This window comes from Cydia strobilella, chromosome 5, assembly GCF_947568885.1.
Source record: "Cydia strobilella chromosome 5, ilCydStro3.1, whole genome shotgun sequence".
NCBI classification, from domain to species: Eukaryota; Metazoa; Arthropoda; class Insecta; order Lepidoptera; family Tortricidae; genus Cydia; species Cydia strobilella.
The window spans coordinates 21,553,522-21,580,530 of record NC_086045.1 but is presented as its reverse complement, the minus strand read 5'-3'; the positions used below and the strand labels follow the sequence as shown (position 1 = coordinate 21,580,530).

Here is a 27,009-nt window from a genome sequence, read left to right as displayed (position 1 = left end):
ATTTTCCATGTTGCAAATTAGTGGACATTTTTGGAATTGAATATACATGTACCTAAGTACAAATGATCGTTATTCCTCATATGTATATTTATTATGTTATTACCAATTAAATATTTATTTCCTTTCAGAAAATACCTTAGGTGCATAAGGTAGGCTCCTGCTAAGTCGTCGAAAGGTCCCTAAATAAAAAAAGGCTGTTATTGTTGACAGGATAACGTTTTAACAAAAACTGCACTTTTACTGTTGTGTAAGTGCAGAGCGGTGCCGGGACCGGGACAGCATGGAGCGCGGTGCTTATGGCCGGGCTCGGGCCGCGCGGGCGCAGGAGGCGGCGCCGCGGTCCGCGGCCGGCGCGGGGGCCGCGGCGGCGGGGGCGGACCTGTTCAGGCAACGGTGTCGCGGGCACCGCACACACTGGCGTTCGCTCAGTCCTCTTGCATCGGCCAACGGTACTGAACGTGCGCCGGCGCACAGCTGCGACGCACCAAATAAACAAACCCAAAGAAACTTGCAAGTGTGTACAATGCAAACTCGTTTTGACGCTTCGGCGGGGTGAACTTACAGACTTAGTGATCTAGAATAATTTAAGGATTGAGTGCAGTGTTTATTAAAACGCCAAGATGCCGAAGATCTTCCTTATCAAGAAGCGGATGCATGACCAGCAACTGGGGTTGCAGGAAGGTCAGGAGCTGCTCGCGAGTAAGGCGGACTCGCTATGTCCCGGCTCGCCGCTCGATGACGGCCCCATCGCTCTCCTCTCCAAAAAGGACAACTATTGCGGTGGTAAGTCTCCACAAGCCGTCGCCCACATAATGCGTCCATTCATCGCTCCAGCCAGACTATCTGCATATGGCTATCGTTTTATAAATTATTCAATTCGTGGTTATTGTATTAGAACTCTTATTTCCTGGCTGTGGCTGTTACTTTATCATCATTTTTGACACTGACCTCATCCGTCTGCTGCCTATTGTATTTTAATTCAATGCTGACTTCAAACGGGTCGCTTTCACAGGAATTTATTTAGATATAGGTAGATATTTGGGTAGGTATGAGCTCCTTAGCAAGAACAAGTTCAGACTTCAGACACATTCCCAATCGATTTCGTCTGCCTACCGTCTTATCCGTGTTTTTACCGAAACTACCTGAGAACAGAATTAGCGCGATCCCAATCTGGCATTGTCATCTTACGTGGGATGATTTAGTTTAGAACTGTTGCGGGTTGGAAACATTCAAAATTTTTATTCATTCTTAGAATGTTAAGCAGGGATAAAACAAAATTTCTAAGTAGGTAGTATTGGTACTTCTAAGTACTTACGTAAGGCTCACCCACCGGCATCGGAACAAATTATTTAACGTATACTATACTATAGGAGAACCGTTACTAATGTAAAACAAGTCGGTATAAGTTAATGATACATACCTACAGTTGGAATTATAATTATATTATAAATTGACGTAACTTTGAACACAAACAATCGTGCCTCCGCCCCGTTAACGGTCCGAGTGAATCACTCTTAACTGTCGTATTTTTTCGCATTTCCACACTATGTTTATTCTCAATGACATGTTAAAATCTGAAGCTATCGTTTGCACGGGACATGACACTTCGTGATCTATAGACTGTTGCTATTTTAGACGACATTGAAACCACCTACAAACATCCTGATAATGTAATTTAAAGGTTTTTTATGATAGATAAGTTTTGTCAATTTGATACCTACCCTTTTGACCATCTACAGCTGATTGATGATGATGTCGAAGACGATGATGAACTAATATGTGACGATTGTGACGTCGAAAACTTAGCGAGGCATTTGCATGTTATTACTTAAATCAATTCTTGAAGAACCGTATCTTCCCGTATCCTAGAGGCTTATTCTGATTGTAATAACAGGTTATGAATTTGATCTGCGGTGGCAGCATGGTTGCATTTTATCGCCTGTCACTATACCTGTTACTTACTTTTGCTAGATCCTGTCATAGGTACTTGTTAGAACTTAGAACGTGACAGGCACGGTGACAAGCGATAAAAATGCGTCCGTGCTAATGCTAACGTCGGATTTGGTTTCGATATGATTTGTCAGATGTCGAAAGTGACATTTTTGGTTGAAAAACAATTCATAACCTGTTTTTACAATCAGAATACGCCACCTGCTCCTTATGAAAAATAGTTATTTGTTTTACAAGGGGGCAAAGTTTTTGTTTAACCTCTCGTGCTAATATTAATATTGATACCCAAGCGAGCGAAAGGTTCCAAAATTGAAATTCGTTCGAAAAATTGAATTTTGAGCGTTGCGAGGGTTTCAAAGCACGAGGGTTTAACAAATTTTGCACCCGAGTGAAACACAAAATTTTTCACCACACCAACACAAGGAAAATACTAACTGTAAAATATCAAACAAAATCAAACGAAATCAATTCAAAATGAATGTTATTAAATATTTATAATTCAAAATCATCATTTAAAAGTCAATTCTACCAGCAAACATAAGAAAACAACTTAAAATTTGCATTTGATTACTTTGCCTCACATGTGAATAAAATAAAACTTTCTTATCAGTTTTTGAACAATCAAGTGTCTTTACCAGCTGGGGCCCATTTCTCGAACGATATAAGACTAATATTATTAGTCCACGAACTGTCAAATCGTATGGGTTGCCATGACAACACACTAGTAATATTAGCCTAATACCGGTCGAGAAATGGGCCCCTGGTGTGGTCTAAAGTAATGTTGAGTCATAATTTGGCTGGGAGTGTTTAAAATAACATAAAAATCACCACGAACTTTTTATAACGCATTGCTGCTAATGTGCTAATAATCCCGACTGTCCTTCAGGTACCTAAAACTTTATTCTCCTATTACTTAATCCTATAACAACGGGCGTATTACTAATGACAGCCTAAAAAGATAATGGGTTCCTTTGATAACCATGTAAAAGCTTTTAGTGTCCCAAACAATGGACAATGTTTCTTTTTCTTATGTAAGTGTACACTAACACTCTTCTAAGTTTTGTCTTATTTACCATAGAGAAATAATTATGTAGAGTCAGACCAAGCTGAGTTGCCAGCGATAATGGTAGCCCAAGCATTGCAAGTGTTAAGGCGGTTCCCTGAGCCAGAAGGCGAAAAATCTCCTCATATGATCATGTTTTTTCTAAGAGGCGTTGATATTCGTAGACGTGAAAAAAATATATGTAGTTCTTGACTATATTATCTGTAATAACATAGCTTCCGATACACGAATTATAACACTTCGCTCGATACAATTAATTCCCAAAGTAACCTCTAACTCGGACTTTTAATCAAACTTTACTCGGTTATTTATCATGTGATACTATAAACAAAAAATGAAGAAAAACAATCTGAACTTAAATAGTAATTTCATAGCTTTCGAATTTCGATATTGTAAAGTAACGTTTTTAAAATAAATAAAAATCGATCAAAATTGACAGTTGGCGCGCATGATCTTTCCCGTTCTTTCTTGCGAAATGCGACAGTGACAGCGGCGAACCGATGGAACGGCCTTAAGTTAACGCATTATTTCATAGATAGTTTATTATCAAGTAGGCATTTTACAATGCGGTTATGAACGTCATATAAAGCTACACCGGCTCTAACCCTACACCTCTTCCTCGAGATATACAAGTTGTCCCTAGCCATTGGACAAAGCCGAAATGTACATATGCATTAGGGTATTTAGAACCAGTATACAAAGTATCATAACAACCGGTGTAGCGGTTACGAAGAAATGAACAAATTACGATTTTTTACTTCGGAGCAGCCTGTATGTGTTAGTAGCTCATGAGGTCATAAATAGTATGAAACCTTCTTCGACCTTTTTTTGATGACACTAATAAGATTCTGACTTTTGACAAATACCATCATCGCCGCCATGGAGACTATATAAAGGAGCCAAATCTCTATGTATGAAAAGTGTCCATCAAAAAACAGTAATTAGGCGGCGCCACCATACACCGAAATACTACCAAAAACAACCTACGTAATTTGGTCGGGTTATTTGTTGCCTTATATTATGGTTCATGTTATACTCATGTCCCAGAGCCTAACTAGCGCCACCGGAGAGATTAGGAACTATTATTAACAGCGAGCTGAAAGCTGGTCACTTTTGCAATAGTTTTGCCATAAGAGATTGTCGTCCTTTCTATACCGTCCATAATCGCCGCATATTTTCAAACAAATTGTCAAAAGCACTGCCAATGATCAATAGCATGTTTCTTTTTGTTGTCGATTATTGGAAATAACTTTTGTTTGAAAAAATATATTTTTTTAACCTTTCGTTCTAATTAAAAAAATATTAACGTGGGATTTCAGAGTTTGTCCAATGGCTGGTCACCCTGTAAATCCCCCCTCAATCCTCAATTCTGATTTGACTGTACCAACCAGTCAAAGCCCCCAATAACATACGCGGCATCGGCAACGATCACACTGCCGATGCCGGTACGAGACCGGAATTGACCGGATGATGTCGGAGGTGTCAATGATTGCTGGACAATGGCGGCACTTCCGGTGCACCCGCTTTGTATTTAGGTTAGTCACAATCCCCGCCATTTTAATCTAATTAACTTCACACACGTACGACATTTTCACTTATTGGTTAGCTTGATTCATTCATGCGTCTTGAAATAACGCTTGTTATTGTTACGTTAATGTCTAATTTCATAGATTCTACTCGGCGAGAACAAATATGTATACATACATAGATAAGTAACAGGATTGTACCATAGAGTAACTGATACTAGAGCGGTACTGTCATAGTAAATTTTGTAACCCCAGTAAATTCACTGCCATCTGTCGACACACTTTAAAACTAAAAATGAAGATTTATAAAAATACTATAGAATGTATTTAAATATAGATAAATGTTTTTTTTTTATATGCATTAATTATTTTTATGATTTTGACCCATGTTTTTTCACTGATATGCGTTAAAATTGTTAAATAACAAACGAAACCGTCAACGCCATCTATACGACTGTAGGCCAAAACTAGTAGCGCCCTCTGAACGAGAATCAAATTTTCTTGATTTTCGAGGCACGTTTTTTCCTTAGGCTGTATCCATCTATTACGGAGTTATATCTATCTTTGATTGTACTTACTCCATAAAGGGGCCCACTGACTATCAGTCCGCCGGACGATATCGGCCTGTCGGTTGTTCGGAACTATCAAATTTTTGTTCTAACTGACAGGCCGATATCGTCCGGCGGACTGATAGTCAGTGGGCCCCTTTACAATGAAGCGAAATTAAACTAAAGTAAAAATAATATATGAATAGGATATAAGTAATTAATGTAAAATGTAAATATAAATATTTATTAAATATATTAAACCGGGTCACATGATTGCTCGACATGTTTCGCTCCATAACGAGGAGCATTTTCACACAGCGCACGCGTTGGTGCGACGCAGACACCAACATGTCGAAACATGTCGAGCAATCATCGACTTTATAAACGTGAGTAACCCGGTTTAGTATATTTAATATGTCATGCAAAAGTTTTATTTCTTATCAGTACATCCAACGTTCAGTCGCTGTAAAAACAAAAATAAAATAATGTAAAAATTATAATTTTCCTAAATTCTCTGGCAAAAAAGAGTAGAAATTAAAAAGTGGCAACACTGTAGTGTGGTCCCTTTCAAATTAATTTAAGAAAAACGGGACGACACTACGGTGTTGCCACCTTTTAATTTCTACTCTTTTTTGCCAGACAACTTGAAATTGCACTATTTTATCGTTACGTCTTTCTATAACAAGTTTACCAACTAGATAAACCGTAAGCCATCTTAGGCCCTGTCTTCACTTTGCATCAGGTGTGACTAGGGCCAATCGCCGATCAGTTTATAATAAATAAATAAAAAAGCAACAAAAGGAACGAATTTATCCTTGCATATACGTCGAGAACCCATCTCATTCGTTAACTGAAAGTCTATTTTTGCTTACTTAATTATCGTTCCTTTGGTCTTGTTTTTTTTTACGCTTAGCAATAAGACGTTCCCTACGCAAAAACGAAAACTCCATACTTATGAAGTTCTTACAAACTACCAGGCCAATTCGTGTTTTCGTTATTAAATCTGATTCCAATATGATACTGATCTGTCAGTGTCAAGTGACGTTTTTGGTTGAAGAAATGTCACCTTTGACACTGACAGTATCATATCGGAACCAGATCGAATAACTAAAACTCGAATTGGCCAGTACGCTTCATCATAGGGAGCCGGTCGGTGCATCTGCGTGACATTATACAGGCTAAAGGGCGAAATAGGGATGAACGAAATGAACTTATCGCAAATACAGGTGAGGAGACACCTGTGGCTAAGGGGCGACATACAAAGGTGGCACAAGTGCATAGGGGCCGATGTGAGGGGCGGACTCTACTTCTTATTTTGTAAATAAATGTATAAATAATACTTAAAGTCCCCGGCAAGCTCGGCCGAATTTCACCTTCCCATACAAACGGAGTTTCGTTCTCATTTTAAAACTACGTGTTGGATTGTAACGAAACTTTGCACATACAATGACATGAGGTATATCTAGGTCTGTAATTAGTTTATATAGCTCTAGTATATAAAACAAACGAAATAGAGCAAAAACAGGTTTTGTATGAAAAAATTAAATTCGCTGTATTTTTTTATTATATCCAAAGCTAAATTAATTAATTACTGACCTAGATATACCTTATCTAATTGTAAATACAAAGTTTCAGAGCAATCTAGCTAGTCGTTTTAAAATGAGAGCGTAACTACGTTTGTATGGAGAACCGCGCTTGCCGGGACTTAATCGTTTTAATCAATATAAATTCATTTTTAAAATATGACCTCCTTTTGGGCCATGTTTAACGGGAATTAAGGCGGTTCCCTGAGCCAGAAGGCGAAAAATCTCCTTTTATGATCATGTTTTTCTAAGAGGCGTTGATATTCGTAGACGTGAAAAAAATATATGTAGTTCTTGACTATATTATAACATAGCTTCCGATACACGAACTATGACACTTCGCTCGATACAATTAATTCCCAAAGTAACCTCTAACTCGGACTTTTAATCAAACTTTACTCGGTTATTTATTATGTTATACTATAAATAAAAAAAGGAAGAAAAAACAATCTTAACTTAAATAGTAATTTCATAGCTAACTAATGCTTGCTAGCTAATTTCGATATTGTAAGGTAACGTTTTTAAAATAAATAAAAATCGTCAAAATTCGATCAAAATTGACACTTGGCGCGCATATTCTTTCCCGTTCTTTCTTGCGAAATGTGACAGTGACAGCGGCAAACCGATGGAACGGCCTTAATAATGAATCAAACGAAATATGACAAGCATACAGATTGGTGACAATGTTTTATCGTTAGCGTCAATACAAAAGACTTCAACGGGTTGCTAGAGTTAGACCAAGATAAGTCTGCAACTATTGTGATAGCACACGCAGTGCAAGTGTTATTTTAAACGTCAAACTTCTATGAAATTACGACTAGTATAAATAAAACTTATTTTTCACAACGACGGGACTTCGCGTAAAATAAGTATTAAATTTACCTCCGAAGTTTCGAGGACGGCGTTGTCCCCGTGGTCTCGGAGAAGCCTGGCTAAAGTTGACATCAACATCTTCTAGACGCGCGAGTTTTTCCAACTACCCGCACTTGGTCTTGTTTAATAAAGCTTGCACAGCGTGTGCTATCAAAATCGTTGCAGACTTATCTTGGTCTAACTCTAAACATCGAATGCATTCAAAAGTATCATCAAATTATATGCATGTATGTACATATCTACTACTCCAACAATTCAAATGTAGCTTTTAGCCGTTTTTAATTACATACAGTGAAAGAATTTAACTTGTTTTAAAGTCATTACAGGGACATTAATATTAGAATGTTATTGAAAGTAATTGCCGTCAATCGCGTATTATAGTATTTTTCAAACTCGATGTTTACGCTGCGCTGTCGTGTCATCTCAGTACAATTTTGCGAAATTTTACGTTTTTAGGTTATAAATTATATGGAAATGAGATCTGTCACCGTACCCATCGAGTTTGAAAATACTATACGTCATCTTCGCTGATTTGTTTAGGCAAACGATGAACTTGTTATCTTACTCCTCCATTATACATAGGTAGTAGCATAGATTCTGGAATGACGAGTGGGTAATAAGAAACGCAAAGACGCAGTCAATGTAAAAATTGCTTTGTGATAATCCCGTACGTAATGGTTTTGAATTTGGGTGGCTAAAAATAAGTTCATTCCCGTTGCCAGGGAGGTTTTAGGATTATACTGAGCAACTTTTACTATGGGACCAGCCACGAAATCTCGAATAAAAAATTACCCTCCTATAGAAAATGGACCAGCCAAAATGTATGAAACAGTCAATTTTTTTTTTCGCGATTTCGGGGTTGATCCCATAGTAAAAATTGCTCAGTATAACCCCAAAACCTCCCTGGCAACGGGAGTACACTTATTTTTTAGCCACCGTGTATACCAAAAGGTACCACATTATCGCTAGTCGATAAGGTTGATTTCAAATTGAAGCTATATGGAAATAGCGCCGACCGACAATACTTTTGGTTGAGAACGGCACATATCATCTCAAAGCTTACTACAGAGGTTAAGGTAACATTCTGGTGGCGACTGCTGCAGCATTGCTGGTGCGGCTATACAGTTTTCAGTTTTACATGTTTTTCCAACTGTCAATCTCCGATGCCACAGATGAAATATTTGAAGTCAAGTAAAGATAAAGTAAAGATGTTTTCGGGTAATTTGGGACACGGAACACCTACTTCAGAATGTCGGGTGATTCCGAAAACCACCTATACACCCATCATATTCGAATGCATTGTAGAAATTCACGTAAACACCTTCCAGAAAACATAAATTAAAGCCACGCCAGACTGTGCCAGAAACAAAATGTTACCTATACAACATAGTTTTTAGGGTTCCGTACCCAAATGGTAAAAACGGGACCCTATTACTAAGACTCGTCTGTCCGTCTATCGGTCTGTCTGTCACCAGGCTGTATCTCAATAACCATGATACTAGCTATCATCAAATTATAGCTACTATCAAATTTTCACAGATGATGTATTTCTGTTGCCGCTATAACAACAAATACTAAAAAGTACGGAACCCTCGGTGGGCGAGTCCGACTCGCACTTACGGTTTTTGCACTTAAATAAACAAGCGCCCTACAATCTACTGGTAATAAACTATAATATTGCTGGCAACAATGCTTATCGCTACCATGTTGCCACTTGCCATTTACGAACAGTAAAAAATCTGCATCTTCGAAGAAAAAAACGGTTCCACCATGTGGCCGTCTGCGCTATTGTAGCCCGGTCCATTGTGTTGCGCCTACCTTTTTATTTTTGCGTTTCATTAAGATTACCGAGTAACCAAAATACACGGAATAAAAATTAAGTCTTAAATTTATATAGAATATTACATTTATAAAAGTAACACAGTCGGGATGTTGACGGTGACACGAATCTGACGAATCTAATGTAACATTTACATATTATTATTATTATGAAAATTATCTACATATATTTACAAGTAAAAAATGGGAGCTAGCTCGGCGCCGGATGGTAAGGTAGTTAGGTAGATACCTGGTAGCATTGCCGCGCTAAATTGCGATGGCATTTATTATTATTTATTTATTTATTTGTGTACTATTAAATCATGTATAAATAGTACCTATAGAATGAGCATTTGCAAAAAAGACATGTAATTTTTTAATATAAATAAATGACCTATCTATCTATATAAAAGTAAGTAAATTAAATCAAAAAAAGTCTCTATTTATAGTGAATTGAATACCTAATAGTCTCGTTGAAGTAATATTTCAATCACACTAGCAAGTAGGTAATTAGATCTCGATTAAAATTACTTTGCTACGAAATGGTGGGAAGATCCGGCGCAATGAAATGCAAGCCGCCGCTTCTCAAAGAGTATTAAGACTATGTTGTTTTTTGCAAAAGCTGTAAATCTTCGTTTAATACTTTTTTGCAACATGTACACATGTGTGCTTAACATTTACATACACGTAAGCTTAAATATGTTCGACTATGAGAAAATACTTCATTCGGGGATGGTTGCTTTACAGGAAATTTGTTTTGAAGTGTCAACATCCGATCTAGAGGTGCACGGTCGATAGCATGCCATTGCTATTTCGTTTTTGCAATAACGAGTGTTCTAGGAACACCGGTCGGGGTCGGAGCGCCCTAGGCTGCCCGAGATGCGGGACCGGCCTCTAATTGCCAATCGCCCGTTTTAGCCAACACATCTGCTGATACTCGCACCTCGCCTTCGCCTTGTCAGCAAAGCTAGGCGTAGTTTTTTTTATACCACGTTGGTGGCAATCAGGCATTCGGCCCGCCTGATGGTAAGCAGTTACCGTAGATGGACGCCTGCAACACCAGAGATATTACACGCGCGTTGCCGACCCTTTAAAAACCTGTACACTCCTTTTTTGAAGAACCCCATACTGTAGCCCCTCGGGAAAACCTCGGCAGGGAGCTCATTCCACAGCCGGAGCGTCCGCGGGAAATTCCTCTTAAACCGCACAGTACGCGACCATTTAGGTGCTAGGATGTGAGGATGAATACCCTGCCGATGGCGAGTTACGTGAAAATTATCTCCGGCAAGCTTAGCTAAATTTCACCTTCCCATACAAACGGAGTTTCGTTCTCATTTTAAAATTTTACACATACAATGACATGAGGTATACATATAAAACAAACGAAATGGAGCAAAAATTAGTTTTGTATAAAAAACTTAAAAACTAATAACAGACCTAGATATACCTTATCCTATTGTAAGTACAGTTCAGAGCAATATAGCTAGTCGTTTTAAAATGAGAGCGCTACGTTTGTATGGAGAGCCGAGCTTGCCGGGGACTTAGCCATTATGATCTATGTTGACTCACTGTAAGTGTAATATAATACATAATAGTAGTTTATAGTGCGGAAGTGCGGTATCTTAAAACATATTTACGAAATGTTTATGTAGTTTAGAACCAAACGTGTTTTAAATAATGATACCGAGACGTCACGGTTCTGACATAAATCCTGAGCCATTACTATAATCTCCACGCCATTTTGGTCAAGCAAATCATCAATTAGCCGACCTGAAAAGGTAGATACAATGCTTCTTGCTCTGGTATTCTAAACAAATAGATAAAGAGGCCATAAACCGCAATAATAACTGTATGAGCGTTTTCTTAATGTCACCATCATTACCACGTAGCAAAGATAGATATAACTCCGTAATAGATGGATACAGTCTAAGAAAAAAACGTGCCTCGAAAATCAAGAAAATTTGATTCTTGTTCAGAGGGCGCTACTAGCTTTGGCCTACTGTCGTATTGATGGCGTTGACGGTTTCGTTTGTTATTTAACAATTTTAACGCATATCAGTGAAAGAACATGGGTCAAAATCATAAAAATAATTAATGCAAATAAAAAAAATCATTTATCCATATTTAAATACATTTTATCGTATTTTTACAAACCTTCATTTTTAGTTTTAAAGTGTGTCGACAGATGGCAGTGAATTTACTGGGGTTACAACAAAATTTACTATGACAGTACCGCTCTAGTATAAGTTACTCTATGCACGTAGTGACTGGACGGCGTCACCGGGGAGAGGACGGAGGAAAGGGGGGGAGGGGGGGGGAGCCAATCGTTTATATTGCGGAAACAATAAAACGCGATGTTCGCGTGATTGATATTATAAAATCTTCCCGAACGCCACTTTTACAATTTACGTTGCTTGCTGTATGACGCTAACGGGAACTATTAGTACACGAGTACACGACTACTTTTGATCGGTACACGACAGTCAAACGGGATAGGTACACAAGATTAGTCTCACTATTAATGTATGATTAAGTTACGTCTTTAAAAACAGGAGACGCTTTTTTAACTATAAAACTCCCGTGAGACAAATATATTAAATTATTTTAAACCGGGTCACTCACGTATTATTAAGTCGAATAGCTCGACATGTTTCGGTCCAATTTACGAGGGCCGTCTTCACGGAGCACACGGCGCGCCCTCGACCAGTGAAGACGTGTCGTGCTCCGTGAAGACGGTCCTCGTAAATTGGACCGAAACATGTCGAGCTATTCGACTTAATAATACGTGAGTGACCCGATTTGAAATAATTTAATATACTGGAGACGCTGTTTATGTTCAGCTTTATTTTTTCGGACTGAACGAAACCAACCTTTTGAATGGCAATGGCTGTATGGTACTAAATACGTTGATTTCGTCTACCTCGGTAATGTAGCCCTGTGATTATTGATATTTGTCTTGGAACAGAAAGCTTTGTTATCGGATACCATTACGGACCATCGAGGTCCACTCAGGTTTATCTACTCAAAATGAACGCTGTCAAAATAAGCTTTCGTTTCTTCAATTTTTAACAAATAAATAAAAAAGTATAATAGGAAATATTCAATTAAATAAAGACGAATGGTATATTTAAATGGAATGCAATAAATTGCGATAAGTAGCGATTCAGAATAAAATAAAATAAAATGGGGCATTTTCTATGAAAAGGGACCTTATTGTCGATGGCGCTTACGCCGCACACAGCGTCGCGCGGCATTGTATTTATATCGGAGCATCGTTAATAATGGCGTAAACGCCGTCGACAATAAGGTTCCTTTTTATAGGAAATATCACAAATAGAGCCTACATGGTTACACGTCGCGAGCGTAAGGTCATCTCTGCCATTGTTGTGTCGTGCAGCTATAAAAGATAATCATTTCGTGTATTTTGGAGCAATTTGGGTTCCATTGAAACCTTAAAGAGACCGCCCACAAGTAGGCACGCTGAGGACGTCTGTAGTGCGGATATACCTACGCTTTATGAGACCAAGTTCTTGAAAAATTCTTTACCAACATCCGTATAGCAGATTTATAAGTAGATAATACTGTAGATATTGAAACCGGCGAATGAAATTAGTGTCATTCCTCTGTAATTAGTCAATTACGAATTATATTAGTAAGCATTGTACAGTACGATAAGTACCTATAGTAGTTTGCTTTGAATTGAAAGGAAACCCTGCCAGGAATGCTTATACCAAAGATAGATATAACTCCGTAATAGATGGATACAGTCTAAGGAAAAAACGTGCCTCGAAAATCAAGAAAATTTGATTCTCGTTCAGGGGGCGCTACTAGTTTTGGCCTACAGTCGTATAGATGGCGTTGACGGTTTCGTTTGTTATTTAACAATTTTAACGCATATCAGTGAAAGAACATGGGTCAAAATCATCAAAATAATTAATGCAAATAAAAAAATCATTTATCTATATTTAAATACATTTTATCGTATTATTACAAATCTTCAATTTTAGTTTTAAAGTGTGTCGACAGATGGCAGTGAATTTACTGGGGTTACAAAATTTACTATGACAGTACCGCTCTAGTATAAGTTACTCTATGCTTATACATAATAGCAGTTATATTTCAGCGATGGTTATATATAGAATTAGCATGATTAAGGGCTAACTGACGCGGTTAGGGTACGTTTATGTACCCACGAGTAAGTATGGACATAGTACATTATTTTTGTTATGATTTATGATACATTTTCCATAAACCACATGGTTATTATTTCCGTCATTCCAAAATTCAAATAACGGTAACGGTCTTAACGGATAAAGCCGTAATAAAATTCAAGTTTCCTCCATAGAGCGGCCGTGATCGAAAACAAACCGGCGCGGAAGGCCTCCTTGTGGGCGGCCGGTTTTTTCTACTATTTGAATTATTCGGCAGCCTAACCTTGAACATTCGCTAAACACATTTGGGTTATTAACCCTGGCCAAATCTGGTTGTGATTCACATCGTGTACAAAATAATAATAAAGGTTTTTTAACAGTTTTTGTGACCGTTCGTTTAATGAGACGGCAGATACAAATGGAACCAGCATTTTTTACCGCACAGGTTCCGCGGCTTGTACTTAACTATGCTCCGTATGAGGCATATTAGGCGCTTCGGGCGTCGCCTCCTAGCCACTCTAGCCAGGCAATGCATGCGTGAACGGTCTTTAAGCAATTTTGTTGCAAATAGAAAAGCCTTTTGTTCTTTCAATGTCAGACACTCATGTTACAGCATAAATTACACTAAAGGAAACATACATAATTTTCCGCTAAGCCTTATTTGTTAACTGTAATTTCGCATAAACCCACGGTTGTATTACACAATATTTCGCAGCGGTCGGCCACGTGTGGACTCCACATCTGGTAAGAGCAGTCTCCACATGTGACCGAAACCAGGGCGCTATAAAATTCGAGACAAAAAATGTCCTTCGGAACGACCTTTTGTCTTGGATCGATCCTCTCGAACGCTCCCGCGGTACCGTGTGCTATCGGTACTTATGGAAAAAAGGCTTCAACGGAATTTTATTTACCGGCCGTCCGGAGCGGGTCTTCATAGCTGTTTTATGTTTTATTTAATGCGTTAAATGCTAACAGCGTCCAATAACCTCGCCGCAAGGACATGCTAGTCCGCTCGCAGCTCGGTGGCTCGCTAGTTCAAGAAAGAATACAGCCCCAGGCTAGTTTAACTGCCGCTTCATTGTCCGTCTACAGATGAATAAAATGTATGTAGGTTCACATAACGCATTTTATACAGAATCTTATAGCTAAATATTATGATTCAGATTAGACAATCGATCATTCTCCATAAAAACGTGACGCCCTCGAAGGTTTCGGACAAGAGTACTTTATGCTCTGCATTTTAATTGTAACATTGTGCTGTACGTCAGACAGGTCGCAATTAATCACTTCAACGTAACGATTAGAATAACATTTCGTTAGTGATTAATGTCTGGATAATTACTAGCAACGCGAACACTTTACCGCCAATATAATGGTATCAGCTATAAGAAGAATGTTTTAAGCCTACGTTCATGTATTGGCCAAAACGGCCGACTCACTAATGACGAAATTATTATTTAAACAATTATATTTGGATGGAGTCCTCGATATCACAGTCAAATACGTTTGCTATTTGCCAATGTTCAAACGAAGCAGAAATTATTTAAAAAAAAAGTTTCTACGCTCTGTTATTATATTATCTAAAAATTGGTTCTAATTTACACGAGCCCGATAGTTTATGAATTCGTACAGAGATCTAACCAAGATGCACTAATTATTGCCAAAAGTGTTGCAAAGAAGGCTGTGTTTAATGGCCAAATAACGAGCACTCCAAGGTTGCGCTGTTCCTCAGCAGGAAACCGTAGGTACTAATAGATATATTATGGTCATGGCAATTACGGGGCCTTGACTTACCGTTTTAGAATAAAAAACCGCACAACTTTTAAATAGATTAAAGGTAGGAATGAGTTTATGCGTAACGCTTCGCCATACTGAGACCGATTAACAAAGAAGTTCGGAATTGTAGTGCTAATAACTGCCCAAGATGGCGGGTGTTTAGCGTAGAATGCAGGATGACGGCACTTATCAGTCGCTCTTTGTTGGGACGTAATAAACCCACACAGGTTCTTACAGAAATAAAAAGCTAAGTAAATTAAACTAGTATATAACGGCAGTTGATATAAAATTCGTTCGTAAGTACGTCCAACTAGGGTAGAAATATAAATCAAATTATTTTATGTTCTTTTTTTATTCCGTTTTCTATTTCAGTTTATAAAATTCGTACGTATTGTGATTATGTCTATGTGACTGTTGTAATTTATTGTCTCATTGTTACGGTACAGGGTACAGCTAAGACCGAAAAAATTATCATCCGTCACTTCGACGCAGTTCGACCCCGTACGGGGCAAACGAAGACGATGCATACGAATTGTGATAAGGTTAGCATAACATGGCCAATGCGTAAAGTTTTAGAATGATGTACAGAAAAATATAGGTACATAAATATATGCGATACAATACAACCGCGAACATAGTACCAGGGGTCGGAAACCGGTATTTGCTCCATACAAAAATACCGGTATTATTACGTTCTTTTTCGTTCTTCTGTTCATAATTTCATTTTTAATGGGACGTTTTAATAATGCAAAATTGTTTCCTAAATACATGATTCAGTCCTACGTAATGAGCATAAAAAAATTCAAAATATTGGGCTATTTCGGGGTTTTTAAAAAATACCGGTTCCGAGCCCTGCATAGTACAAAAGACACATGTTGTTCACTTGCTTTGGGACTTATTTAAAACAAAGCCCAGATGATTTTATTACGTGTAGGTACCTAAATAATTATTTACAGCGAACACACGACCATTTATGTTACAATAAAGAGAGGGTTAAATATTTCACGCCAAGGTAAAACTTAAGGCGGTTCCCTAAGCCAGAAGGCGAAAAATCTCCTTACATGATCATGTTTTTCTAAGAGGCGTTGATATTAGTAGACGTGGAAAAAATATATGTACTTCTTGACTATAATATCTTTAACAACATAGCTTCCGATACACGAATTATGACACTTTGCTCGATACAATTAATTCCTAAAGTAACCTCCAACTCGGACTTTTAATCCAACTTTACTCGGTTATTTATTATGTGATACTATAAACAAAAAAAGAAGAAAAAACAATCTTAACTTAAATAGTAATTTCATAGCTTTCGAATTTCGATATTGTAAGGTAACGTTTTTAAAATAAATAAAAATCGACAAACTTCGATCAAAATTGACACTTGGCGTGCATTATGGTTCCCGTTCTTTCTTGCGATATGTGACAGTGACAGCAGCAAACCGATGGAACGGCCTTAACTACGAAGCATTAGTTTATTGTGCAACGAGCGAGGGGGTAAGTGAAATATTGCACGAGTCTATATATTCACGACAGCCGCACGCTGGAGTGAATTAAAGACTCGAGTAACAATATTCTCACCCCCGGTGTTACACACAATGTTTTTCATCAATGAAATAGAAAAAAGTAAATTTTAAGCGAAATAATTCTTAAATACAGTGACATTTCAGACGTTCGTCCGCCATATTGTCATTTGTTGACTAGTTAAGCATCGAAGGTACGGACCCGTCCGCATTCAGCCATGATTGAAAATTGTGTAACATTTCAGACATTAGTCCGCCATATTGTCATTTGTTGACTAGTTAGGCATCGAATTGTGTAAAAATATTTTAAACGGCTATTAAATTAATCAAATAAGATTAAGAAGTATATATTTTGTATGTTAATTAATCAAATTATATAAAATATAATATATATATAAATAAAAAAATATATAGAAAATAAAAACATAAACAAACAATTAAATTATAAACGTTAGCATATTGAAAGCCCGCCAGGTAGGTAAAATGGTCGGTAGTTTTTTTGGATTCAATCCTCCGCACTCAGTAAAAAAAACTAATGTCCTGGGTAATTACTTAATTGATTTAATTGAGATAAAATAAAGTCTAGAATACCAACCGTATAAAGTAACCTTGAATATTAATTTAACTTGTCTGGCTTGACCTATTCTAAAAACGTATTTACCGTAAATCACAAAATAAAAACATATCGCCTTTATTTAAGAACGGTTTTACATAAGTATAACTCACTTATAATGTCACATACATTATGCTGAAATCCGAAAAGGCGTATATCCATAAATAATATATACAGCATTCCACTCCTTTTGAAGTGGATTTTATATTCCAAACCTGTCGACTTGGTCTTGGGCGGGACATTTTTTCTTGCCAACCTACATTTGCATGCTGCTATTTACAGTACGAAGGTACTTACTTGGTTACCTACATTTATGTATGTATACTAGTATGCATATTTATATTATTTATAGATTAATTTAAAGATTATTAAGGGGCTACCTGAGGTTTTCATCGATTTTTGACAAGTTTTGAATCGTATCTCCTACTTTTGCACTACATATAGAATTATAAGACAATCGGTTCTTCAATCTTTTATCTCCATTTTTGTCTACCGGATTGTGAAAAAAATGAATACTTATTTATTTATGATTGTCTTAAACATTGTCTAAAAAAACACTTTTTTCGTATCTCGATTGCTGTGAAAAATCTTACTTATACGAAATCTACATACTTGGGTTCGTCTTAGACGTCTCTAAAAATGTGTCTAAGGTTTTAATTTTAAACTAATTAACACAAATGTTATGGCCAGAAAACCAGTTTTTTGGCCTAAAATTGTTCAACTTTGATGCCTAATATTTCGAAAACAATGAACTTTGAAGTAAATATGGGATACTATATTGCTAAAATCCGTTGCTGATAATATGATAAGCTACAAAAAACATTAGAAAACTAAGGGATTCAAATCGAAGGTCATTGGGGCATGGGATCCCCTTAAATAAAAGTGTAATAAGTAATGTAGATTATAAAATTAATACTTATAGTTAAATTAAATGATTTTATTGTCAATAAATTGCACTACATAAAGATGTTAGAGCCGGATCAAGGTAACTACATGGCATTCGCAATGACAAAGTGTGTAAATGTCTTCATTAACGTCAAATTTCTATGAAAACATACATACATATAATCACGCCTATTTCCCGGAGGGGTAGGCAGAGACCACGGATTTCCACTTGCTGCGATCCTGACATACCTCTTTCGCTTCCTTCACTTTCATAACATTCCTCATACACGCTCGCCGGTTTAGGGTGCTCTTGACCTGGCCTTTCTTCAGGACTTCCCCGATCTGATCAGAGAAAGTCCGCCGAGGTCTGCCCCTTCCAACTCCCGTTTCTACCTCTCCCTTATACACTCTCTTTGTTAGCCTTCTTTCACTCATTCTTTCCACGTGTCCAAACCATCTCAACATACCTTTCTCAATTTTTGTCACTACATCTTCGTTCAGTCCACACTTTTCCCTTATCACACTGTTCCTAATTCTATCTTGTAATCTCACACCACACACACTTCTCAACGCTCTCATGAAAACATGGCGTACATAATGACACTCCGCACTTCGTTCTGTTCACGTCGGTACAAAGTTAGCTTACACGGATTCTAAGTAGCAGGTACTCCCCAAAAACGTTCATTTGGGTCAAACACAAAACTGTGTTCGCGTCTTTCCTGTAGACATACCCAAAAGCTAAGGGCTATAAAGGTTAATTTTCTTATTTTACCCTTATCCACATGAGAGAAAACTGCAGGTACAGTTCTGACGAACACACGAGTTTTCTCTCCTGTGGGCAATAGCTAACAGCTTGTGGGCATGTATAGGTAATGATTTTATCATACTTATCATATAAGGGTTAAATAAGAAAATTAACCTTTACAGCCCTTAACTTTTGGGTTTTGGGTATGTCGACAAACAAGACGCGAACACAGTTTTGTGTTTGACTAATTCAACGTTTATTATGTCTACTTAGATACAAATGATACAATGTATGTTTGTTTAAATATCAATCAAATAAATTTACGTAATTATCTAATTATAAACATGCCTATCCTCTATTCTATAATAGCTATAGTAATTTATTTCTATAATAATCATCACCTAGAAGAATATACATATTTAATAATATTATTTAAACATAGATAGTCCTTCAATTGCTGCTTAACCTGTTCCGTTTTGTTGATTCTGATCATCGAAAACGACTGTCAACAGTTTCCGAGAAACCATCGTCCACTCGTCCCGAGTAAGACGCATATTTCAAATCAAACATACAATATTTACGTGCACATTTGTGCGCCTTAAGTACTGCTATAAACCTCGTCCGTGTCTTTACACAAAGCTTCTTATGGTGAAATATCGCGCAACAAAAATATGGTACGCTATGCTCAGGACTCGGGACCCGTCACGCCTCGCTGCCTAGACGCATACAATTACGGGCCACGCACAAAAAAGAGTCCCAACAATGCAGGCTTCGTCCTTGAATCAACAAAAGCCGAGAAAGGACAAGGGAACTCGTTTAAGCCAACCTTGGGACTTTCACTGACGCATTTTTGCTACAAATCTCTTTTTAGAAATTCATTAAGCGCAATTATGTTTCAAAATTACTATTCAATTTGTCCTGTTTTAGTGAACTGTTAATGAAATATAATGTCTGCAACTGTTTTTAATTTTATGTAGGTACACAATACACATACGATTACGTGAGATGATATTCATAATTATTAAATGATACAATTGTAGAAAATGATACCCTTTAAGGGTCAAGATGAAAAAAAGCCTCATCGCCTCCTTGAAGTCCTAAAAATTCTAAATAAGAAAAAAGATGAAAAAAAGCCTCATGGCCTCTTTGAAGTCCTAAAAATTCGAAATAAGAAAAAAGATGAAAAAATGCCTCATCGCCTCCTTAAAGTCCTAAAAAATCTAAATAAGAAAAAAAAAGTTATTGTGCCATTATTGCCATATAAAAAATGATACAATTGTAGAAAATGATATCCTTTAAGGGTCAAGATGAAAAAAAGCCTCATCGCCTCCTTGAAGTCCTAAAAATTCTAAATAAGAAAAAAGATGAAAAAAAGCCTCATGGCCTCTTTGAAGTCCTAAAAATTCTAAATAAGAAAAAAGATGAAAAAATGCCTCATCGCCTCCTTAAAGTCCTAAACAATCTAAATAATAAAAATATATAAAAAAGTTATTGTACCATTATTGCCATATAAAACCGAAAGGTATGCATATGCATATGCGATTTATGTTAGGTATTTGAGCACAAAAGTAGTGACTGACAGGAAGCAGTGAATGGCCAGGTCTGGCGTCAATGGTTGGCAGATTTGGGTCGAGATTGGATTTGTCACTGACGCGCCAATTACAATGATGCGACACACACATAAACAACTACGGTGGGTGTGTATGCGGAGGCGAATGTTACCGTTATGGTACATACCAGTGACGTCAACGAGGTCTCATGTCTCCGACGCAACATGCATACATTAGTTACAATCCGAGGACATTATATTAAATTAAATGTATAATATTGTATAAATACTAACAAAATGTCTTCGGTTACCGCGATAGTTACTCATGAAATAAAACAATGAAAACGGATTATATCGCGTATATTAAATTTATAATACATACCGACATTTCGAACCCTTTACAGCGTTCGTGGTCAATGGGCGACAGATCAACAGCTACAAAGTAAAAAATACCCACATACAAAAATAATTAAACATCATAAACTATAAACTTAAGACTGGTTGTACATGCAAAATCGGTACATAAGGCTAGTTATACAAAGCTGTACAGCTGTGTGTGTCGCTGAAAAGGGTTTGAAACGTCAGGATGTATTATAAATTCAATATACGCGATATAATCCATTTTCATAGTTTTATTTCATAAATACTAACAAGTTAAATGGATTTTCAAAATATTTTTTTCGTCATGAGTCATGAGTCAATACTAGTCTGCCCCTGTCTACGAAACTGGAGGTCCCGGGTTCGAATCCCGGTAAGGGCATTTATTTGTGTGTTCAACACAAATATTTGTACCGATTTAGGGGAAAGTGGGATAGAACCGGGACGCTAAGGGAAATGTTAAATAAAAACCATATTTGTAGAAAAATCTACGAACTTTACTAGTATCCGTTTAATTGACTTCATTAACTACATATTTAATTAGTGAGATCACTATTTACATTATAACAGTTGGAAAAAACAATCAACTTTTAAATCTCAATTTTGTCCGGTTTTACCCTATGTCTTGTCCAAAACCGGGTATAGCAAATCCTATACCAGATTTTGTCCCTTACTAAAAATAGCAATGGATTTCGTCAAGTTCTTCAGGTTCCCAACCAGTACAGCCTTCATGGGCTAATTTTTTTCACTTGAGACATTTGTAGTTTTGTACCCAAGCATCGTTTTTCCATGTATTATACAAAACAGTCACTTATACAAAACCGGTTTATCCGACCGGTTTTGACCCGAACGGACCTATGAGAAACTAAAAAATCGGCTGACTTAAAATCGTAATGCATTAACAATCAAAGTAATGTTTGTTGATCCTTAATACATGCATAACTGCATAAAAAATACAAATTGTACTTACGTCAACATACGACAAATTGATAGTGATGAATTCTATGGAATTTATTAAAAATCTTTTTCTTATTTAATTTCCATGCCCCGGCACGCGCTTCATTCAACGTTTGTTGAAAAACTTACCAGGATGGCAGACAGCAGTGACCAAAGCGTTCGTCAATCTGAAATTATCTAAGAAGCCATACTGCCTTGTCCCGGTTTTACCCCGTGTCACGGTTTTGGACTAATCTCCCCTATTATTGGAGCTTACTGTGGGACTAAATATTTAGGTCGGTCTGCGTAAAGTTGCCCTAGTTATAATATTTATGCTCCATTAAATTTAACAAATGTTTCTATTTTCATTTCAGATCGTGATGTTTTCGGGGAAAGATCTATCGAGCGCGGCAATAAAGAACCAAGAAAATTTGTTTCATCTATTTTGGGCGGTGACATCCCATACGGAAGCCACAGGGGTCACGTTCTCACACAAGCAGAACGAAAACAATATACACCAGTCCTTGTAGAAGACAAGAAAAAAGATGACAAACCTTTAATTAAAGAGGAAAAGGATCCATTAGAAAGCCAACACGTTGTGCTCCCTTCCAGAAGCTCACCTTCTCCAGAAACTTCACCATCTCCCAGTATTGATAACAATATCACATGTCAAAAAGTATCAGTAATACAAAGAACACCCTCACAGTCTCAATTCCGCGATGGCAAAAAAGATTTGATAGATGTCAGCATTCCAGCGACACTTCCAACAACAGAACCAGAACAGGACCAACCTATTGATTACGTTATTGCGAAAAAGCGGGGTGAATCGGAAGATGAAGAAACAGAAAAGAAAATAAGAGAGCAAAGACGAACGAGCAGTTCTAAAATTGCAAACGGAATTTTAGCGAGACCTACATTAGTGTTAAGAAACTGCCCAGCCAACAAAATCCCCGGAATAATTAGTGCTGCTGCAGGTCATGGTCGATCCACTAGTGGCGGCGGATCTAACGGTGGATCTCAAAATAGCGGTGGTTCAGCTAATTTCAGTTCAGGTGGGGGCAGTACTGCTCCTTCATCGGGCGGAGGTGGCGCTATTGGCGGTGGCTCGGGAAGTGGTGGGAACGGCCGCGATGGACGATCAAACTATGGCCCAAACAGTCCGCCGACTGGTAGCCTGCCACCGTTTTATGAAACTCTGGGTCCGTCCACGAAGAGCGGCCAGAACTCTTATAACGCTAATGGTTCCTTCTCAAATGAATTTAATATGATTAATGGCTTTAACATGGACTGTGAAAGTAATGAGAACACAACAAACTTCCCCGAACAAAGTAAACAGTATTCATTAATGCAAAATGCAAATTACGGCCTAGCTTTAAAAGATGAAGATATCGATTATGAGAACAAAATGGAGAATTTGGGTGCGATGGGAAACTATGGAAGTAATTTTGATGACTCTATGGTAGTTGATATGGGAGACGACGTCATAGATACGTACCACTTTACTAACACACTAACGTTTCCCGGATCAAACGAAGGTATTTTGGGCAACTTGTCTGATTCGACAGAAGATTTTGAAAACCTGCTAAATAATCATGTAGAACCCATCACTGACTCTGATCTGCGAGAATCATCATCAATCTCACCAGCATCTGTAGACATTGAATCATTAGCAGAACAAGTAACGTTAAGTAGACAGTATTATGAAAAAGCCAATAACTATTTGGCGTTCGCTAGCCAAGAAGCGGGATCCTCATACAACTTCGCTAAAGATCGACCGGATTTATTAATGCAACTGAACCCAGCACTTCTTCAACACAGCGAAGGACAAATGCAACAACTGCAAATTCACGTTCAACTGCAACAGAGACAACAGATCATGTCATCACCCGGCTTCCCGTTCAGTCACCCGCTGGAGCTGGACTCGCCCACGGGCGTCTCGCTGCCATCGCCCGGCGGCAACAACTCGCTGGACGGCAGCAGCCACGTGGAGAGCTCCGCTCTCAGCCCCGCCGCAGCTGTAAGTCTCAAGAAAGGCTCTGGCGCCGATAGCAAAGTCCAAATTTTGCAACACAGGGTAAGCATTACTTGATTTTAAGGCGAAGCTTTGATTCGTTTTTCTCCTTCAATGTCGCTCTCTATATTTATAAAAGAAAGACGACATCGAAGTTTGATAATGAAAATCATTGTTATATTATGCTGAGCCTGAATCAATTTATGCTTTATCTTATTGCAATTTTTTTTTCTTTTTTGGACAGCTTCTATTGATTTAGCTCAGCTATATAATTTAATAATGAGTAAAAAGTTCCTCTTAACGTCTTTAATGCGAACCGCGTCATATTTTGATAACAATAAAACATACTGAGCTGTCCTTATCCTGAGAAATAAAATTTAATCGCTGTGTTAACTTCTTTACAGTTGGGATTACCGGCGGAGCTCCCGTTGGAGTTCATCAACGGAGGTCACGGTGTGAAAAACCCTTTGGCCACAGAAGCCAACGCCAGACAACGAGAAGAGGAGAAAAACAAACAAGTATTAGTCAGTGAGGACGACCCAACTAAGTTTGTGTGCAGAGTTTGCTCAAAGAACTTCAGCTTACAGAGGCTTTTGAATCGACATATGAAATGCCACTCCGATGTTAAGAGATATCTATGTACGTTCTGTGGCAAAGGCTTTAACGACACCTTTGATCTGAAACGCCACACAAGGACACACACAGGCGTCAGACCTTACAAGTGCAATCTCTGCGAGAAATCGTTTACCCAAAGATGCTCACTAGAATCTCATTGCTTGAAGGTGCACGGAGTTCAACACACATATGCGTACAAGGAGCGAAGAACTAAGGTATATATTAATTTATTACACTATCTAGTTAAAGAAAAAACTATGATTTAATGTACCTATTAATTAAATAAACCATTTTTTACCAATTAATATCCTTCATTGGAACTTCAACGTGAACTGTTTGTTATTTCAATATTACGTTAATAATAAATTACAATATCTTGTGAGGGCGAGACACCGTCTGCCGGAAACCGTTTTTTATCCCATAGCTCAGTACTTAGTCCATAGCTTTCACCCAATAACCTACTTCATTTTAGATTCCATCAACTCTCAATAGTCCTTACACCCTGGCGGGTACTGCCTCTGCGTGCGTCCCATGACACGGGCAAGGGCAGCATCCGCTCGGTGTACCCCTTACATTTCATTAAAGTGCCAAAAGGGCATCTACGTGTTGACTTGCTTAATTAAATATTGTATCTGCTCTTTCCAGATGTACGTGTGCGAGGAGTGCGGCCACACCACCTCGGAGCCGGAGGAGCACTACATGCACCTCAAGAAGCAGCACCCCTACTCCCCGGCGCTCCTCAAGTTCTACGACAAAAGGCACTTTAAGTTCACGAATGCTACTTTCGCCAACCAACTCTTAGGACAGCTACCAATGCCAGTCCATAATTAAATTAATGCGCGCATTTGCACGCTAATTATTCAAATAACATCTTTATCCGCCTGTAGCAAATGGCAATAAAACATCGTGTTCTAATAACTATACCATTCGAGTTATAAATATGCATGACTGAAAGGTATCTTTACGAATTTATTCCGTCCCTAATTAGCTAAATTCTATTTTGTTTGTATACAATGGAAATCCCAGTGTTTGTATAGCTCAATTGACTTTTTTTTATGTGAAAGGACAACATACATGCAGACGGGTCGCCTGGTGGGAAGCAGTCTCCGTCGCATATAGGGACTGCGCTCCAGGGAGACACCGATGCGTTGCCGAACGTGTTGTTCTTACTTACATCTTTCTCTAACCTAATTATTTGAACTTTGTTCGTCCTAAGCGTACAGACTAACCTAAATCAATCGTCTTCCAACCGCAGTTTCACGACTGTGTTTTCTGTATTCTTTCTTACCGGGAAACAATATTCAAAATCTGTTCCCAAAAAATACCTAAATTTTTAACAGTCAAAGAGAACGCCAATAGCCCAGGCATGACTGCAATTAAAAAATTTAAGTATCGGGTATTATGTGCAATCTTTGGTGATGGTACGGGATTAGATTAACTTTTACGTGTAATTTAGTTTAAATCGTAGTATAACTTTAGTCATTTACGAATTTTTATATGAAAAATTGTTAGTAATCTTCATATCAAATCAGCCGTGATTGCAAAGAGAAGTATATTGTATGGTGCTAATGCAAATGCAACGCTGACTTGAAATGAAGCAGGTATGAACCGGATGACACTTCTTGTCCGATTCATTTGGAACGTTGAAAATCAGAATGGTTTTTGATGAATTAATTCCACAATAAGGAATCTCTTTCCTCGTTTTAGTGATACTAGCTCCTAATTGTCTTTGAAAACATTAACACAAATTATGTCACAAGTTTTACGAGTATGTACCTATAAAGTGTTATGTTTGTCCTTTGTACTTATTATTGAAATCGGAATTTTTTGATTCGAAAGTGACTTCCCGTGCGAAGCACAAAATGTCGTACCAAGTTTAATTGCATTTCTAGAAAATATTTATATTATTTAAATTAAAATATTGATTGGTTACAGTCTGTGCTGTGAGCCTGTGTGTGTGCGAGAGTTTATCTATTGTGATTGTGTAACTGAGTTATTTAATGTGTCGATTGTTATATTGTTAAGGTCAAGTCGTTATATCGAAAATTCGACGGAGCGCTTCCGACTTAAAGATTACGATGCTCAATTGATACATTTGCGCTTTCACAGCGAAGCTTGTGGGACCAAGTTTGTAAATATGTCTAAATTTATAAATATTAGTTACAAAATTAAAGGATAAAGTACTTAATATCTAATACCTAATTAGACTAGACTGAGATTTTTAAATGATAATGAAATTTATAGTATTTTGAACAATTTTGTAGTTTTTGATAGATCAGAATTTGACATTGGCTTATCAATAATTAGAAATGAATGCATGTTTGTGATAGCGCAATGCCTCTGTTATACTTGTCTGTTGCATTTACTAGCATTTTTAATTGAATATCAACGTGTTGTTTCTTATTTCAAGGAACATACTCTTTGTTACTCTATATTGATAAGCAATATATAAAGATTAAATACTGA

At 37.6% G+C, this 27,009-nt stretch overlaps 1 protein-coding gene across 2 annotated transcripts; it reads left to right on the top strand.

The window, feature by feature from the left end:
* The first annotated feature begins 398 nt into the window (after nucleotides 1-398).
* LOC134741615 (transcriptional regulator ovo) lies at nucleotides 399-27,009 on the top strand. 2 transcript variants are annotated; one of them, XM_063674466.1, is made up of 4 exons: nucleotides 399-783; nucleotides 22,292-23,991; nucleotides 24,333-24,758; nucleotides 25,189-27,009. In XM_063674466.1, exons 1-4 carry the CDS (start codon nucleotides 621-623, stop codon nucleotides 25,372-25,374), a joined length of 2,475 nt encoding a protein of 824 aa, XP_063530536.1. In that variant the 5' UTR covers nucleotides 399-620; the 3' UTR covers nucleotides 25,375-27,009. The 2 variants fall into 2 exon arrangements, with proteins under 2 accessions (XP_063530536.1, XP_063530537.1); XM_063674467.1 differs by having other exon boundaries at nucleotides 403-783; nucleotides 22,292-23,934.

Bases quoted from the DNA above. Each gene is read 5' to 3' on its own strand.
- LOC134741615 (XM_063674466.1), top strand. From the start codon at position 621: ATGCCGAAGATCTTCCTTATCAAGAAGCGGATGCATGACCAGCAACTG. The intron at 784-22,291 runs GTAAGTCTCCAC...TTTTCATTTCAG, and splicing joins AAAGGACAACTATTGCGGTG to ATCGTGATGTTTTCGGGGAA. The intron at 23,992-24,332 runs GTAAGCATTACT...ACTTCTTTACAG, and splicing joins TCCAAATTTTGCAACACAGG to TTGGGATTACCGGCGGAGCT.